This window comes from Amblyomma mixtum, chromosome 5, assembly GCF_055824585.1.
Source record: "Amblyomma mixtum isolate Tamu chromosome 5, ASM5582458v1, whole genome shotgun sequence".
NCBI classification, from domain to species: domain Eukaryota; kingdom Metazoa; phylum Arthropoda; class Arachnida; order Ixodida; family Ixodidae; genus Amblyomma; species Amblyomma mixtum.
Window position 1 is genome coordinate 110,204,924 of NC_143016.1, and position 17,916 is coordinate 110,222,839.

The 17,916-nt window shown below is 51.0% G+C and overlaps 1 protein-coding gene across 1 annotated transcript in view; it reads left to right on the top strand.

Annotated features, from left to right (window-relative positions):
• The window catches only part of LOC149343362 (phospholipid-transporting ATPase ABCA3-like), a 67,658-nt gene that overhangs the window by 17,931 nt on the left and 31,811 nt on the right, over positions 1-17,916 (top strand). The window contains exons 9-11 of the mRNA XM_089546944.1: positions 56-266; positions 1,720-1,885; positions 3,130-3,389. Coding sequence (XP_089403070.1) covers positions 56-266; positions 1,720-1,885; positions 3,130-3,389 — 637 coding nt within the window. The remainder of the gene's footprint in view (positions 1-55; positions 267-1,719; positions 1,886-3,129; positions 3,390-17,916) is intronic.

The window sequence follows — 17,916 nt, forward strand, 5'->3', positions numbered from 1 at the left end:
AACTCTCAAGATATTCGTAGATGCGCGAAAGGCGAAACTGAAATTCTTCTCGCAGCTGCACCGGCTCCCCGGCATTCTTGAAGCAGCGTTTCGGCACGGGCTACCGCATGCGCATCCACAAGGGCCCCAAGTGCGACGTCCCCGGCATCGAGAAGCTGCTGCGCAAGCACGCGCCGAAGGCAAGGATGCAGAGCGACTCCCGCAACGAGGTCGTCTTCATGCTGGGCCAGATCATCAGCACGAAGCTGATCATCACCATGTTCAAGGCGAGATGCTCACCAGAGTTGCTGCCATTGGGAACACTGGATGGGTGGCCCTCGAGCGCACTGCTCCAATGGTCACCCGCCCTTATAGTACTTGTTTCCCCAAAATATTTACGTGACATACTCAGCACTCACTACATAACTAGATAGCACGCCACAACTTGCCACTGCATCGCAGGGGTGATACGAGAGCAATTTCTTTGCTAGTAGTTTGCTTTCAGAAACATCACTTCAAGTTATGGTAGATTTCGTGAAAGCTTAGAAAAGCAGAGAATAAGCACCAAGTAAACATTGGCCATGGCTGCGAAAGAAGACTGCACTGCACGGAACCTCGAAGCAAGGCTTCAAATCTTTGAATCACTTGGCGAAAGGCGGAATTGTCTTGTGGATATTGTCATGTGGATATTGTGGATATCGTCGATTGGAGGCTATTTTCATGTTTGAAGCATTAATTAGATACCGTGGTGTTAAAAAACAAATGAAAGTTTTCGCAGTCACTTTTTTGAGCCACTTTTCCTCAACGTTCTTCAAAGTGTATAGTTAGCATTCTTGAAAACCTGCATCTTCCATCCGTTAGGTTATTACGCTTTGGGTGCAAAGACTACTGAAAGCCATTATTATGTGCTTGTTTTAGAGTATTTTCTTCTACATCACAGTCGGTTGGAAAAGCTGTGCAGTTATGCTGCTTCAGTAACTTGCACTACAAGATATAAGTGACGGTGAGGACTACAAGCACATTACGGGCTTTCCGAGCAGGCATCTCCTCTTGCACGCTCATGGCGACTGGCTTCATTTGAGCAATTTCTTAAAACCACCCCAGAAACCTTGATAATTTATGGCACCGGGACCTCTAAATGTTACACAAATGGCTGCACTACGCACATGCCGTTCGAAAGATCGAAGATTGAAACAGTGCCGTTTTTAGTTGGTCAAAGAAATCCATGTGAATTTGTATTTGGTCTGAATAACCACTCTCATAAAAACTGCGCTCATCTTTTGCGAATAATAAGCATGTCAATATTTATTTGCACAAGGACAGAAAACACAAGGTTCTTTAATTCGTGTTTAGTGGGCATCCTACTGGATAGCTCCGCATCTCCATACTGAGTTAACAGGCGTCCCGCAGGGGCCACATCTTCAGCCGGCGACTGTGGTAGTAGTAAGCTAGTATACCTGTGCTTGCCTGTTCTGCGTTTAGTTAACTAATTCGCCCAAAGAATGTGCGGAGTGAAGAGAGGGGGGAGAAGGTGTTGTATTAAAGCTGCATGGACGATCATACATTTATGAGCCATGCATGCATACGTAGGTAAAGATGCGAGTACGTTTTTGCAGGCTTTGCAGGTAGGTAAAGACTTTTGACGAGCAGTATTACGGATAAACATCAGCTCCTGTTGTTCGCATAAGTCGATCGGACACTTAATTACTTAGTGCGGCGAATAACCCTTCCGCATTTCAGGATATCGAGAAGAACAGCGCGGACTTGGGCATCGACTGCCTCGGGATGACGGTGACCTCGTTGGAAGATGTGCTCATTCGCGTCGGCGAAGAACATCAGGTGCAGCAGCAGCAGCGCAAGTCCTTTGACGCCGCTATGGAAGAGGCGTCCATGATCGACGCCAAGGGTGAGCACTCTACGCTGGCCTTGTGCTGCAGCGACTTAAGCCGGGTCACGTAGCTGATCACGTAGCGCGGATGTTCTTGATGTAGAATGGTGGCGAGCCGCATAGCTAAGCGGGTAGAGCAAGCGAGCCTTTTCAGATCTGTTGTGTGTAAATTTGTCCAACTTATACTTTATTTTTTTTTATTCCAATAAAGGGATTGTTATTCTGAATCGAGTCTTGGGACGGAGGTTACTCACGGATGCATACCGCCGGATATCAATGAAAACTTACCGCATCTCATTAAAAACGTTCAGGAAGAACTTTTTCGCGGTCATATTGGCGTTGTGCTTCACAAAATAAGGACACAAGGTCGAGAAAATACGCGAATGAATGCAGCATTTCTTCTCCACGCTAGTATGGCTTTCACTGTTGGTAGTCACTGATATACTAGTTCCATTTCTGGCACGTGAAGTGTAATGTAACTGACGATAGAAAGCTTATGGACGTAGCTAAAGTGGTGGTGCGATGAATTGCTCCGTCATCTTCATTTATTATGCAGTGGTAATTGCTAAAATTGTGGCTAGGCTCCGTTTTTATTCCTTCCAGTGAAAGATAACAAAGGTTTAACACGGAAATATAAAACGTCTATTGCGTTCGCGCGGCTCAGCCATCATTATAAAATGATTTGACTGTGATTGTTGTCCCTCTGCACTTCATAATAACAACGCTTATTACTCAAGACCGATGTGAGCACGGCCCTCCTTGATGCCGAGCTTTCTGCATGGCCAAAACTGAACGATGACAGCTCATAGGCCGTGGGAAGGCGCTGCCGACAGTGACGCTAGTGACTAGTTACACACCGTTTACTGCGGCGCACGGTCCAATAGACACAAAAAGGATTTTTTTCCCATCTTCCTTCTGAAAAGGATAAAGCTCAGTTTCAGTGTTTTCTTAATTTATTTTATCCTCGGAACTACCAAACAAAAGCCGAACAATGAAAAATACAGAACGCAAATAACGACAACATTTAAAGCTAAGATGACGGTCAAACATAAAAAAGTGTGCATTCTAATAACAGTCGTTCCGGAAGAGCTAAATGGTAGCGCGAGTAGAAATAGAAATACAAAAATACAACGCATAATGAACAAAGTAATTGCGGGCAAGATGTCAGTCGTTACAATAAAAACCTTGAGCAGCCGTTTTAAAGTTAACAGATTTTAGGCATATTCTGCAGGAGCTTCAGAGAGCTGGCGACGTCTTTGCAGAGCCCCTGATTGCCCTGATGGCCACCACGCTCTCCTCGGAGCCCAGCTTCGTTAGTCGCATGTGGACCCTGCTCTCCAAGAAGGCCACGTGCATCTGGCGCCAGAAGAAGCAGCCGCTGTTCAGCTGGCTGCTGCCGCCACTGCTGCTCGGCCTGCTCTTCCAGCTGGAGAACGTGGCGCTCTACCACACCACGCACGTGGCGCAGCACGTCGGCGACACGCTGTCCTACACCTTCATCGATGTGACGCAGACGACGGCCGTGAGGAAACACCTTTTTTCCCTATCTAGAAACGGTGCCACACACGAGTGCGTTTTTTTCTCATACCCAAAAATTTTGTACAAAAGAATTTTTGAGCGAAAAACCGTTTGTGAATGCAATGTTTTCACATAATGTAAGATTTCACTATACCAATCAATATATCCGCAGATGACCCCATAGCAGTCTTGATTTTTTTCTATTAACATTTTCGCTATCGTCAAAAGCTTTCTACATTGGTTTTCTATGGCAGCCTTATCTGTTCGACCCGATCGATGGAAGCACTTGAAAAGAAATATTTTGCTATGTATGTGGAAGAATGGAACATTACCTTCAATTTTTTTCTAACAGTACCTTACAATTTTCTAATTTTCAAAATTTTTAACGAGCATGCTGAAGAGGCTGTGTTTAATAGTAGCGTGGTTTTCGGTGGGAGGCCTGACCCGCTGCTGCCACGGAAAATATCGAATTGAACTCCGCATGGCGCATAAATAATGGAGAAGGAATTTATGAGAACCGTTTGTAAAATATCTCTCCAGTTCTTCGTGTTTCCAGGTAGCGCAGTTTCTTGTCCCAATTGCATCGGATTGTGAACCGGGCCAGCTGCTTCGTAGGGCCCCAGTTCAACCAGCGCTAACAGTGCTGCTATGCATTTCATCACTCGTACGTGTCGCGTATTGTCCGAAACTTTTGTAAGGTGGCGGCTTCTGAGTATTGAGATGACTAAATTGTAGGATGCCGTAGTGAGCAGATTTCCTATCTGTGGAATAGTTTAGACGGGCCATCCGTACACAGCATTATTTTGGTTGGCGATCTCCATGGTCCAGTCCTTAGGAGAAATTTATCGACACGATCAATGGAACATTTCTTCTGCGAGCAGTATAACAGCACTGAGCAGTCAGAATTGCTAAAGAAGGACGTAACTGCGCGAAAGGCTTAGGACAACATGAAGTTACGCTCAAGACACTTAGAATCGCAGACTGTCAATTTCATTGCTCAAGGAAGCGCAAGGCGCAATTAAGCGCTGTCTGTGACGCTCTGATAAGTTGCCAAACATGTTATCCACGCGGTAAAGGAAGGAGCCGGAACTGACTGCAATTAGGCTTGCACAAGAGAATGCTGCATCTGGTCTTGCCTTCGTAGATAGGAAAGAGCCTATGGTAATAAAAATATACTGCAGTAACATTTGCCGATCTGCGCTTCTAAGTGTTGAGTGGGTTCCTTCTTATAGTCATAACTCTTTCGCGCAGTTACACCCTTCTTCAGAAGCAACCAAATAGCCTGCAAATCTTATTGCAACATAATTGTTATACGGAAGCACACTGACGCGAATTTTCTGCGTAAAAAAATGCATTCACAGGATCCTTTCGGTGCTGTATACTTATAGCGCTTATATTCTTTTCAAATATCTGATGATATTAGAGCCATGAATAAAGCTCCGCATGGTGTTTGACTTCGGTCGCGACCAACCACCACCGATTTCAGCTTCCCGTACCCATCCCATGATCAATTCTGGATCTGCACAACCGATTCGACAGAAGCCATACCGCGTCTCGCGTTCCGAACGTCAGATAATCGATGAACAAGTCCGTGACATGTTGCACCGCGGCATTATTCAGGAATCTTCAAGACCGTGGGCTGCTCTAGTGATGCTCGTCAAAAAGAAAGATGGCACTTGGCGATTTTGTGCCGACTATCGCCGGCTTAGCACTGTCACAAAGAAAGATGTTTACCCGCTCCCAAGTGTTGATGATGCCATTGACTGCCTCCACTCAGCCTCCTACATTTCCTCGGGGGGTCTACGGTCTGGATACTGGCAGATTCCGATGCACCCGAAAGACAAAGAGAAAACGGCGTTCGTGACACCTGATGGGTTGTATGAATTTAATGTTATGTCATTCGGCCTTTGCAACGCTCCTGCCACTTTTGAACGATTTATGGATACGCTTTTACGTGGCCTGAAGTGGCAAGTTTGCATGCGTTATCTGGAAGATGTTGTTATTTTTGGAAACACCTTCGCCGAAAATAACAGCCACTTAGCCATTGTCCTAGACTGCATAGAAAGAGCGGGCCTCGTGCTGAACTCCAAGAAGTGTCGCTTCGGTGAACGCTAGATAACTGTGCTTGGTCATCTCGTTGACAAGGATGGCGTCAAGCCCGACCCGCACAAGGTTGAAGCTGTAAGTAGTGTCATAGTCCTTCAATGTTTTGTTCTGGTCACGAAACTCCGGCCAAAGTTTCATATAGGGACAGCGCGCGCCGCTAGTGGCGCGGTTGTCGGCGAGGGGGCACGGGTCGCTGCGCGAGCCCTGCTCGCAGCGGCTGTTTTCCGGCCAGCAGGCTCATATTCGCTTGGTAGTCGTGCTTTCTGGGGATCGGTATTTGGGCTTAGGATGGACGATACTTTACCGGTTATCACCTGAAAGCTTGGCTGCAACGTCGAGACACTAAAAACCCTGTGCGGTCGACGACGGTCACTAGTAAACCTTGTTAGCGGCTGTTTTCTGGCAAACAATTAACGCGCTTACTTTCTCTCGTTGCTTTTCACAAAAAAGCGATTTTTGTACATTGGTTCAGCCTTCTGTAAGGGATCGGTAGTGTACGCGGGGTCATCGGAACGCGGCTGGGGGCGCTCAAAGCGAAGCGTCTCCTATTTGGAACGCGGCCGCTCGCGAACGCGCCAAGAAGTACGGGTGTCCACCCCGCCCCGGGGATCCGATTCGCGCACGTGCTGGCACGAATGTGTATTTGTGTCTGTTTTTATTTTTATTTTGTGGTGGAGAGAATGTTCTACTCCGCACATGCTGGCACGACCGTGCGTTTGTGTTTGTGGAAAGGGCGTTTTGTCTTACGGGAGCTGGAGTGCTGGCCAGGCTCTCGATAAACCAATCATGTGGACATTGTAACATGATTGGAGGCCACCAAATGTGGGCCGGGCCTTTAGGGCTTTAAAACCGGGCCCCAGAGCCGGAATAAGGGTTCTGCGCTAAGGTGAGATGCTATGCATCGTCGGCTATGCCGAGTAGGGGCCTCCCCTAGTGTTAGCCAGTTCCGCCTTTTTGTTGTTTGTCTTTTTGCCGTTGTATCTAGCTTGTATATTCTGTAAATATTTGTATATAAATCTTCAGCTATTCCCTTTTTTATCCCTGCGTTTCAACACATCACAAGACCGTCTCTGACGGGGCACCCCTGGTGCGAAGAAATAAGCTTCAGTCTTCGAGTTACCAACCGTCTCTGGCGGGGCACCTCTGGTGCAAAGAAGAAAAAGAACCTGTGAAATTTTACTCCTTCGCATTCATGTTTACCGCAACTTGCCAACAACGTTATTCTGGAAGATCTAGCGTAGCGATCAGTAACATTATCTATACGTGTCTGGGTTGCGCCTATCTCGGCCGAGTCCTCGCTTTCATCTAAGTGCACAAGGCTGCTTAAGGCTGGCGTTTACCTTGTGACAAATACTGCAATCACAGTAATGCTGAGAACAAGACGTTATGGCGGCATATTAAGAACCGGAGTGCGCGCTACACGAGCGATCACACGACGAATGCACCGTTAGTTTGATGGTGCTGTCTCATTTTTTTTTTGCTGACACTTTCGGAGGTGGCAAAGCCAGCTGCTGAAGACTCTTGCTACATAAGCCATTTATTTACACTTTGTCACGCTGGGACTACGGAAGCGCTGACGAGTGCAAGGAAATTATGAATTTTTGTTGTTCATTGCTCATGTGCTCGCTTCGCGCTTCCAAAATAAGAGACAAGCTGTAAGCGGCCACGCAATAAACAAAAACGAGCAATGATAGAAATCACGGAGAAACATGCACAAAAAATAAAAAGCGCTAGGTGTTCAACGTGGTTAAACTCAGCAGACCTGCGAACGCATGTGTTTAGGCTGTTCGGCTCATGGTTTTGCTTTGCTGGGTCGTTGGCACGTCTGGCGACGATATTAGACTGAAGTTAAGCTCTGATCGAGGTTAAGCTGGTCTGATGTGTTCGTTCCGAGGGTGGACGTTGTTGAAGACGACGGTGTACAATGCGCGCAGCGCGAGAGTGTGTTACAGTTTAGTTTTTTCCTGTTTGGATCTGCACGAAACCCTGACCAATCTCCCACCGTGGGCATGTTCCGTCGTTTTTGAGGCAGCAACAACAACAACAAGAGGCGTGATAGCGCTCTCGTACAGTGGCCAGTGAAGCTGATCCGTTCGCGCCGCCGGGGGTACGAAATTTTCAGTCGCGGCAATATTTATTTTATTTCTGCACCCGTAAATTAAGGGACGCCGCAAGATTCATGGTTGCGTTTCACCCCATGAAGTAGTGCTTTCGCACCAAAAGCCACCAGCACATTAAAGAGTACAGCTGTCTGCAATGCAACATCTACGCTGTTAGGCCTTCGAATATCCGTGGGAAGACGCCGGGCCTCAGTTTCGGTTTCTCGCATTGCAGCGACACTATTTCTCTGTTGATCACAAACTCGTGAGACCGAATCCGTGGGGCAAAATGCCTCTCGCAGACACGGACATGCTTGGAGTCGAAACTAAACCCACCACTTTCCTGTCGGGGTATCGCCCGCTTCCATATTTTACGCTGCTCGGCGTCGCTCGGCAGACAGAATAGCGAGGCCTTTTCCTGCGTACCTCCGTAGCCGGAGCGGCAACCCGTCACGCAGCAAGTATTCGGCATCACAGGCTTGCACGTCACGTGCAATGTACTTATTTTGCAAACGAAGGCAGTGTGAAAAGAGAAAATAGCTGCTGCCGCACCGCCGGTTTCCCATTCCGCCCGTAGACTTCCGGCCGTAGAGACGCTCGCTTCCTCGTGTCGTTGCCCCCACAGCACACTCAGCGCCGCCTCGTGGAAGGCGCGGTCACCATATGAAGCTCTCCCATAGCGTTACGGAGAAGTTTCATGTCCATAAAAGCACTGAATGACTATGGTAGTGTCAAAGAGCCCAAATCAGTAAAAGAGCTCAAGAGATTCCTAGGACTTCGCTCATATTTTGGGCGTTTCGTTCCCAAGTTTTCTGATTTAGCCTACCCGGTTACAAGTCTCCTACAAAAAGGCCCTCCTTTCCACTGGACTCCCGAATGCGACTCCGCGTTTCGCGAGCTCAAGTTTCTCCTTACCTCGCGGCCAGTATTGTGTCATTTCTGCCCGACAGCACCCACTGAACTCCACACTGACGCCAGCGGCATCGGCGTGGGTGTTCTACTTATCCAACGCAGTAAAGATCAGGTTCTTCTTCTTCTTCTTTGCACCAGAGGTGCCCCGCCAGAGACGGTTGGTTTAACTCTCAAGACTGAAGCTTGATCTTTGCACCAGGGGTGCCCCGTCAGAGACGGTCTCAAGATGTGTTGACACGCAGGGATAAAAAAGGGGAATAACTGAAGATTTATATACAAATATTTACAGAATATACAAGTTAGATACAACGGCAAAAAGACAAACAACAAAAAGTGTGGAACTGGCTAATACTAGGGGAGGCCCCTACTCGGCGTAGCCGAAGATGCATAGCATCTCACCTTAGCACAGAACCTCGCTTCCCGCTCCGGGGCCCGGTTTTAAAGCCCTAAGGGCCCAGCCCACATTTGGTAACTTCCAATCATGTTACAATGTTCACATGATTGGTTTATCAAGAGCCTGGCCAGCCCTCCAGCTTCTGTAGGGCAAACGCCCTTTCCACAAACACAAACGCACGGTCGTGCCAGTACGTGCAGAGAACATTCCTCCACCACAAAATAAAAATAAAACAAACACAAATACACATCCGTGCCAGCACGTGTGCGAATCGGTACCGCGGGTGGGGGGACACCCGTACTTGCCGGCGCGTTCGCGAGCGGCCGCGTTCCAAGAAAGGAGACGCTTCGCATTGAGCGCCCCCAGCCGCGTTCCTATGACCCCGCGTACACTACCGATCCCTTACACGCCCTTCCGAAGATTCTACAAAGGGCTCAAATGCCACTTTTAGAATTATAACAAACGGATTGGTACGGGTCACAAAACCACCCCGTGTGTGACATGCCGCAGATACACCAGCACTGGCACCAACAAAACCAAAAACAAAAAATGCACACGGGCACCAACACAACATTACGCAAAATGCACACTTAAATACACACAGTGGCATGCCTGCCGTGCGCCGTAACACAGCGTCCAAGTTGGTGCGTTGCACCCAGTTCACCAGCATGCACACCCGCGTCCTGCTCGACACACACACACCGACACTCGCAACTAGAGCGTTCAGTAGCACTGATACGGGGTCCGAAAGCGGCCACGTGAGCCTCCTTGGTCGCACCGAGCGTCCCTGTGTGAGTTCGAGCCACCACGCGTCTCAACCGACACGATCAACGCCCAATGGCTACTATGCTCATTAGGCCGGTGCCACAGCGGGGCAAGAATTCAAAAATTGCTGCCCTCCAGGATCGAAAACAACGTCCTGATCCTCGATAAGTCCAAATACTTCAGCACGCGACGCACTTGAGGGCAAGCTTTCTCCGGCGCGCCGGTTCGAAACGCGTACTGCTTGAGGAACATAGTCCCTGTCCAGCCTAATCATATCAGTGCGGCCACTTTTGCCACACGTGATTTGGCGTTCTGCAGCACGGGACGTACAGTTCCCCGCGCCGACTTCCACCGTGAAAGCCACGCACCTGCCTCCTGTTACTCTGCCTCGCTTGGAGCCATTTGTACCTTTACTGCACGGGCAAACCTTGAAATTGCCGCTCCGCGCTTGATCGGCGCTTGCCGGCTTCGTGGCATAGTCTGAGGCTGCATGAGCTCCCTCGCAGTCGCTTGATTCGAATTTGTTTTGTGGCAACTCGCCACACATTTCATTGTCCTCGAAGGACCTGGTGGGAAACCCGCCGGGTGCGTTCAACAACTGCGCGGCGCTCGGTCCAGTCGGCACATCAGGCCAACCTTCGTTATTTGCCTCGGATGGAAGTTTCCTGGCGTCAATAGCGCTACGGGACACTCTATGCCCTATGCCTGACACAGTGTGCCGCTGCGGCAACGCTTGACTTCCTTCTTTCACTCGCTCGCCGATCTGGCGTCTGTCTTCACTTGTCGTTTCACGCTGGACCAACTGTTCTTTTTCGCAACTTGCCTGAGACCGAGTTTTTATTCCGGAACTCGCGCCCTCGTCCCTGGTCTTATCTGGGGTAGAGCTAACCTGTGCAGCTGGATCGTCGGGGTGCGCGTTCACCGCCTCTAACACCGCGACACTGCGTTCCATCGGGCTGCTTTCTTGAACTGCGACTCCAGCTTCGCAGAAATCGGGCTCACTTTTTACTTCTGCCTGGCTGTTTTCCTCACCTGTGCTTGACAGGCATATGCCTTTGCCTTCCAGCACTGGCGGCCTCTCCGCTCGGGACTCGGAGCAGTTCTCCCTGGCTAGTTGACTAGCTCTCCTAGATTCTTTGAGCTTAGCCAGCTCGAGCTCTAGCTGCTGGCGCCTTGCTTCTAACTCCTGCAAATCCGGAGGTTTTTCCTCGCATAGCGGCGCCTTTCCTCCATTCACTTTTGCAAGCTCTGCCTGAAAATAAGCCAACCGCGCCTTCGCCAGTTCTACTCGGTACTTCACATCAAGTGAGGGCCGGCTTGGATAACTCTCCATACCGCCTTCCGTACCCCACAGCTGTCCTGCCGGCTCGAACACAGGGACGTGAACAATGCGACCTAGGAAACTCACGGTTTCGATGCGTCGATCCGCATTGCCAGCTCCTTGGCGTCGCAGTCCACCGCCACTTTCACCGGACGCTGCGATGACCTGTCGCACGCCGCTGGTCCTGTGCCCGTTGTCGTCACTTGCTGCGACCCGCCGGTGACCGTCGAGTTCTCGACGCACTGCCTTCCTTGACCGGACGCAGTCCCGCGTCGCTGGACTACTGCCGTGGTCCTAGCGTCCTTGCCGCCGTCTCTCCGCAGGTCCGTTCTCGAACGCTGACCTGTTGCCTTGTCGTCGCCTTTCTCCCTGCCTTCAGCCTTCTTCCTGCGCCGTCTTCCGATGGCCGCAGGATCCTGTCGACTGCGCCAGTAAAGATCAGGTTCTTCTTCTTTGCACCAGAGGTGCCCCGCCAGAGACGGTTGGTTTAACTCTCAAGACTGAAGCTTGATCTTTGCACCAGGGGTGCCCCGTCAGAGACGGTCTCAAGATGTGTTGACACGCAGGGATAAAAAAGGGAATAACTGAAGATTTATATACAAATATTTACAGAATATACAAGTGAGATACAACGGCAAAAAGACAAACAACAAAAAGTGTGGAACTGGCTAATACTAGGGGAGGCCCCTACTCGGCGTAGCCGAAGATGCATAGCATCTCACCTTAGCACAGAACCTCGCTTTCCGCTCCGGGGCCCGATTTTAAAGCCCTAAAGGCCCAGCCCACATTTGGTAACTTCGAATCATGTTACAATGTTCACATGATTGGTTTATCAAGAGCCTGACCAGCCCTCCATCTTCTGTAGGGCAAAACGCCCTTTCCACGAACACAAACGCACGGTCGTGCCAGTACGTGCAGAGAACATTCCCTCCACCACAAAATAAAAATAAAACAAACACAAATACACATCCGTGCCAGCACGTGTGCGAATCGGTACCGCGGGTGGGGGGGACACCCGTACTTGCCGGGGCGTTCGCGAGCGGCCGCGTTCCAAGAAAGGAGACGCTTCGCTTTGAGCGCCCCCAGCCGCGTTCTGATGACCCCGCGTACACTACCGATCCCTTACAAACGCCATGAGGGCAATCAACACGTTGTCGCTTATGCAAGTCGCACCCTCAGCAAGTCGGAACGCAATTACACTAACAGAGCAACAGTGTCTCGCCGTTGTTTTCGGCGTACAACGGTTTCGTTCGTACCTTTGTGGACGTGCTTTTACAGTCGTCATAGACCATCATTCTCTGTGCTGGCTGGTCAATCTACGCGACCCCTGCGGTCGGTTGGGCCGTTGGGCGTTACGCCTGCAAGATTTCAGCTTCAAAGTGTCTTACAAAAGTGGCCGCCAACACGCCGACGCAGATGACCACTTGTGGCTGCCGCTCACGGCTACTACTTCCGATGATGAAAACTTTGACCACTACCTCACTGCCGTTTCCCAAGAGTTTCCGGATCTTGGCACTTTCCAGGCCGAACAACGCAAGGATCAGCACTTGGCGCCACTTTTTGCTGAAGCCCGTGACCCGACATCCGCAAGCCCTTTTGCATTCGCGGCGATTTACTCTGTAGAACTAATTACTCGTCTGGAGGTGCGCGCTTTCTTTTCGTCGTTCCGGCTACTCTGTTCCGGCTACTCTAAACGCAATTGACGATGACGTCATGGCTGGGCACTTGGGGTGTGCCAGGACCCTTAACCGCACCGAAGAACGTTTTTACTGGCCAAAAATGCGTCGCATGGTTCAGCGCTAAGTGGCCACCTGCGTGCAGTGTCAGCGGTTCGAGCTCCCCACAACTTCTCCGCCTGGACGCCTGCATCATGTGCGACCTCCAAGCACACCATATGAACAAGTTGGTTTCGATCTGCTCGGCCCATTTCCCCGCTTGTCCAACAGTATCTGCTGGGTCATCGTCTGCGTTGATCACCTCACCCTTTATTGTGAAACCGCCGCCCTACCTTGCGCCACCGCTGCTGAAGTCTCGCTCTTTCTTCTTCATGCTGTTATCCTCCGGCATGGACCTCCTCGAGTTGTTGTCAGTGACCTGGTCGCCAGATTACGGGAGACGCTGCTTCTGCGTCTTTGTTCATGCGATTTTCGCCACGCGACACCGTACTGCCCCCAGATGAATGGACTGGTTGAACGTACCAATCGGGCACTTACGAACATGCTTTCCATGTATGCCGATTCCCGCCATAAGAACTGGGCCGATGTGCTTCCTGTAATTACATACGCCTATAACACGTCGAGGCATGAAATAACTGGTTAAAGCCCGTTCTTCCTTCTTTATGCCCGTCCGCCTCCTAACTCCCTCGACACCATTTTACCTTTCTCTCTCGACACCGAGCCTTCTATTGCAAACACTCGCTGAAGAAGCTGAAGAAGCCCGTAGGATTGCCCGGATACGAACCTTGGCATCGCAGGATCGCTCTAAGCAGCGTTACGACCGCCGGCGCAAAGATGTCTGCTACCTGCCCGGTGACGTTGTATGGTTGTGGACGCCTCTACGTAAGCGTGCTTTATCACAAAAGCTGATGTCCCGCTACGCAGGCCCGTTCATCATTCTTGCTCGCCTCAGTGACCTTAACTATGAGGTCTCTCCCCAATCTACGCAAGTACGCCGCTCAAGGAAAACCCAAGTCGTGCATGTCGCACGGCTAAAGCCCTTCCACTCTCGGGACCCATATTGACTGACTGGCCCAGAGGGCTTCGTCTGCGAACGGTGAAATGTCAGGCGCTATGCATGGGCCCTAAGGAACAACGAAGAAGTGCGCACGCAGGAAGAAAAGGAGGAAGTTAGGTATCTTGCCGCTGACGCGCGAGGCTCGGGTCGACCTCCCTATGTAAATAAGCTTTGTGAATTGAACCTGTAACAATATATTAGGAACCGTGTTATGTTAGCACCCAGGCCTTTCACTCTGATTAGTAGTCAGTGAATCAGTGTTATCACTATTCCCAGTGAGCCTGACTGCGAACACTGAGAAAAATTTCGTCATCTTTAAGTTGATGCTCGAAGTTTATTTTGAAAATCCAAAACATGTCATAAGAATGTAGAGCCACATGCCCTACGGTGCAAGACCGCAGGTGAGACCTCCCGCGAGAATAAATTTCAATGCACATCTAATCAGTAAAATGCGAGACAAAAGCTACAAACAATATCCACGTACACAAATTATATTGCGAAACAACACAGATAATAAATAACAAGGCACAGAGTGTTAAGCAGAAAGCCAAGAGATTTAAATAGAAGAAATAAAATACAAAATAAAGCACAATAGCACACTCTAGGATGCCGTGATACAAAAGATAAATAACATTATATAAATCAGAATCATAATCAGAAGAAAAACGTATATGGTACTTTACCAATGAAAGTGTATTAGTTTGCTTTTGTGTCCAAATTTAAAGAATTCTAAAATGGTGTCGTAGAAAATAAAATGTATTGTAGTGTAGCAGCCGCGCTCGCTCACTGTGATGAACTGTGGTAGTGAAAGACGACGACGATCCTTAGGTGTGAAGCTCGCTCGCCGCCCGAACGTTTGGCTGAACCTTTGCTGAACGTTGCAGAGCGACCTAGGTTCTGCTGAGTCACAACCCCCATCCTACATTTGGTGGAGGCTGCTGTAAGTTCCCCCTCTCGTCCTCATCCTGGAGCTCCGTAGCCGCACCTTACCTTTGCGGTCTGTTATGCCTGAAGTCACCAGCCAGACAGCCCCCATCCCGTCGCCTACCATCCTCTGTTCTGGCGGGCTCCGGCAGTGAAATCCCTGCGTCTTCAGCGGTGCGACGACCCCGATGTTGACGACTGGTTGGCGACTTACGAGCGCGTCAGCGCCCACAACAAGTGGGACGATGCCACCTAGCTTGGTAACGTGCTATTCTATCTCAGTGACGTTGCCAACTTGTGGTTCCGCAACCACGAGGCCGACTTGCCTACCTGGTCGTCATTTAAGACCAGCTTCTCGGAGGTATTCGGCCGCCCAGCTGTGCGCAAACTCCACGCCGAACAACGCCTCCGCGCTCGCGCTCAGCACGCCACTGAAACATTCACCAGTTACATAGAAGATGTTCTAGACCTGTGCCAACGCATCAATCCATCCATGCCGGATGCCGAGAAAATTAACATCTTGAAGGGCATCTCAGACGACGCGTTCCAAATGTTGCTCGCCAGGAATCCACAAACAGTGGTGGATGTCATTCAGCTTTGTCAGAGCTATGACGTCCTCAGTAAGCAGAGGAATTTTACACGCCGACCCGGCGTGCTCGACGAGACCCTTCCTGCGCAGGCGGTCTGCAGTCTGGTCTCTGACTCGGCCTCCCTGCTTCCCCTGATCAAGGCCTTCATACAGGAAGAGGTGGCCCGCCAACTGTCCTTCCTGCCTGTGTCTGGCGACCATGCGCCAGCCCTCGATTCCGCACTGCGACGCACCATCCAAAAGCAGGTCGCCGACGTTTTGCCCTCTAGCTCTCGGCTTCCGCCTGTGGCTGCCCCCCCACCTACGCTGAGGCTGCCGCCAGACCCCGACGCCACGACGCCTGTTTCCCAACCATCTGTCATGAGCCCATGGCGCACCCACGACAACCGCCCCATCTATTACGCCTGTGGTTTGCCGGGCCACGTCGCCCGGCTTTGTCGCCAACACACGCCGAGTTTCCGGGACGAGGCAAGCCCATTCCACTACGACCCTGCGCCTCCTTCGCTACCAGTTTCCTCCGGCGCCACTGCGGACTCCTTCCATCATGACCGCTCTTCAGATTCTTCATGCCGATCGCCTTGTCCCCGTCGCCGATCTATCTCTCCCATGCGCCGGCGATCACCCTCTCGTCCGGAGGAAAACTAACAACCGCAGTTCTAGAGGCAAGAACTGCGATTTCATCGAACTTCCCAAGTCATCCGTCTTCACCAGCCAATGTTATCGAAGTATTTGTTGATGGCGTCGCCGTTCTCGCCCTTGTAGACACAGGCGCTGCTGTATCCGTTATTAGCGCAGCCCTTTTCCGTAGACTCCGTAAAGTGAAGACGCCTGTTTCGAACTTTTGCCTGCGCACTGCAAGCTCGCACCGCATTTAACCTCTAGCGTGATGCACAGCTCGCCTTGTTATCGGGGATGTTGTGTATGTCGCCGAGTTTTTCGTGCTGTCCTCTTGTTCTCATGACGTCATTCTGAGCTGCGACTTTCTAACCCTTCATCATGCGATCATCGACTGTGCCCGTGCCAGCATTGAACTGTCTCCGCTCTGCGCTACTCTGCCGTGCGACACCTCTCCCCGACTCGGTAAAATGCTGGTCGCCGCAGATACTGACATCCCTGCCTTCTCTGCAGCCCTGGTTCCCCTCACTTCCTGATTCGATTCTGCGATCCTGATTCAACTGTTCTCTTTACTCCGACTGATGCTGCTGTCCGTCGCCACTGTTTCCTCCTTGCGGTCGCTCTTCTGACTGTCTGCGATGGCCACAACGCAGTCTATGTCACGAACCCTTTTTCTTGTCCATCAACGCTTCTCCGCGGCGAATGCCTGGGACATGTCGAATCAGTCGATCACGCTCTTCCATACTCCGTCGCTGAAGAACCTGCCCCTCTCCAGATAGATGCCATTGGTTCGCCTCCTGCTGCGCCAAACCAAGACACCGTTTCTGTTTTTTCCCGATCTATCGATGCCAGCCTTTCGCCGCACCAACGTGATCAGCTCGTCGCATTACTTCAACGTTTCCGTCCGTCTTTGGACTTCCCGCACAGCTCTCTTGGCCGCACATCCGTCGTCATACAGCATTGACACCGGAACGCATGCCCCTTTGCGCCAGCGTCGTTATCGCGTGTCGGCCCCAGAACACACCGTCATTACCAAAGAAGTGGACGACATGCTTCAGCAGGGCGTCATCCAGCCTTCTCACAGCCCCTGGGCCTCTCCCGTTGTTCTCGTGCGGAAGGAGGACGGATCCATCCGCTTTTGCATTGATTACCGTCGCCTCAACAAGATTACGCGCAAGGATGTGTATCCACTTCCCCGTATTGACGATGCCCTCGACTGCCTGCAAGGCGCGGAATTCTTTTTCTCATTGGACCTCCGCTCCGGCTACTGGCAGGTGCCCATGGCTGCTGCTGATCGGCCAAAGACGGCCTTTGTTACGCCCGACGGCCTCTACGAATTTAACGTCATGCCGTTCGGCTTGTGCTATGCGCCGGCCACATTCGAGCGTATGATGGACACAGTTCTCAGCGGACTCAAGTGGCACACGTGTCTCTGCTATCTGGACGATATCGTCGTCTTTTCTCGAGACTTTTCGTCCCACCTGGTCCGCCTCGAGAGTGTCCTGCAATGTTTGACCGACGCCGGCCTGCAACTGAATTTGAAGAAATGCTGCTTCGCAGCCCGGCGGCTTACCATCTTGGGCCACGTCGTCTCCAAACCAGGCGTCCTTCCTGATCCTGCAAAACTGCGTGCAGTCGCCGAGTTCCCCCGACCCACTTCCCTGAAAGAGCTGCGGAGCTTCATCGGGCTGTGCTCATATTTTCGCGGCTTCGTGCGCAATTTCGCTTCCATCCTGCCTCCCCTGACTGATCTGCTTGCCGGCGACACCAGCCTCTCGTCTTGGACGCCAGACTGTGACGCTACGTTCACCATATGCACGCTTCGGCGCCTGCTTGTGTCCCCTCCGATCCTCCGCCATTTCGACCCCAGCCTACACAATAAAATTCACACTGACGCCAGCGGCGTGGGCCTCGGTGCCGTGCTAGCTCAGCGGAAGCCCGGCTGCGCCGACCATGTTGTTGCGTATGCCAGCCGCACTTTGACAAAGGCCGAGCGCAATTATTCCGTGACAGAAAAGGAGTGCTTGGCAATAATTTGGGCCATTGGAAAGTTCCGACCTTACCTATACGGTC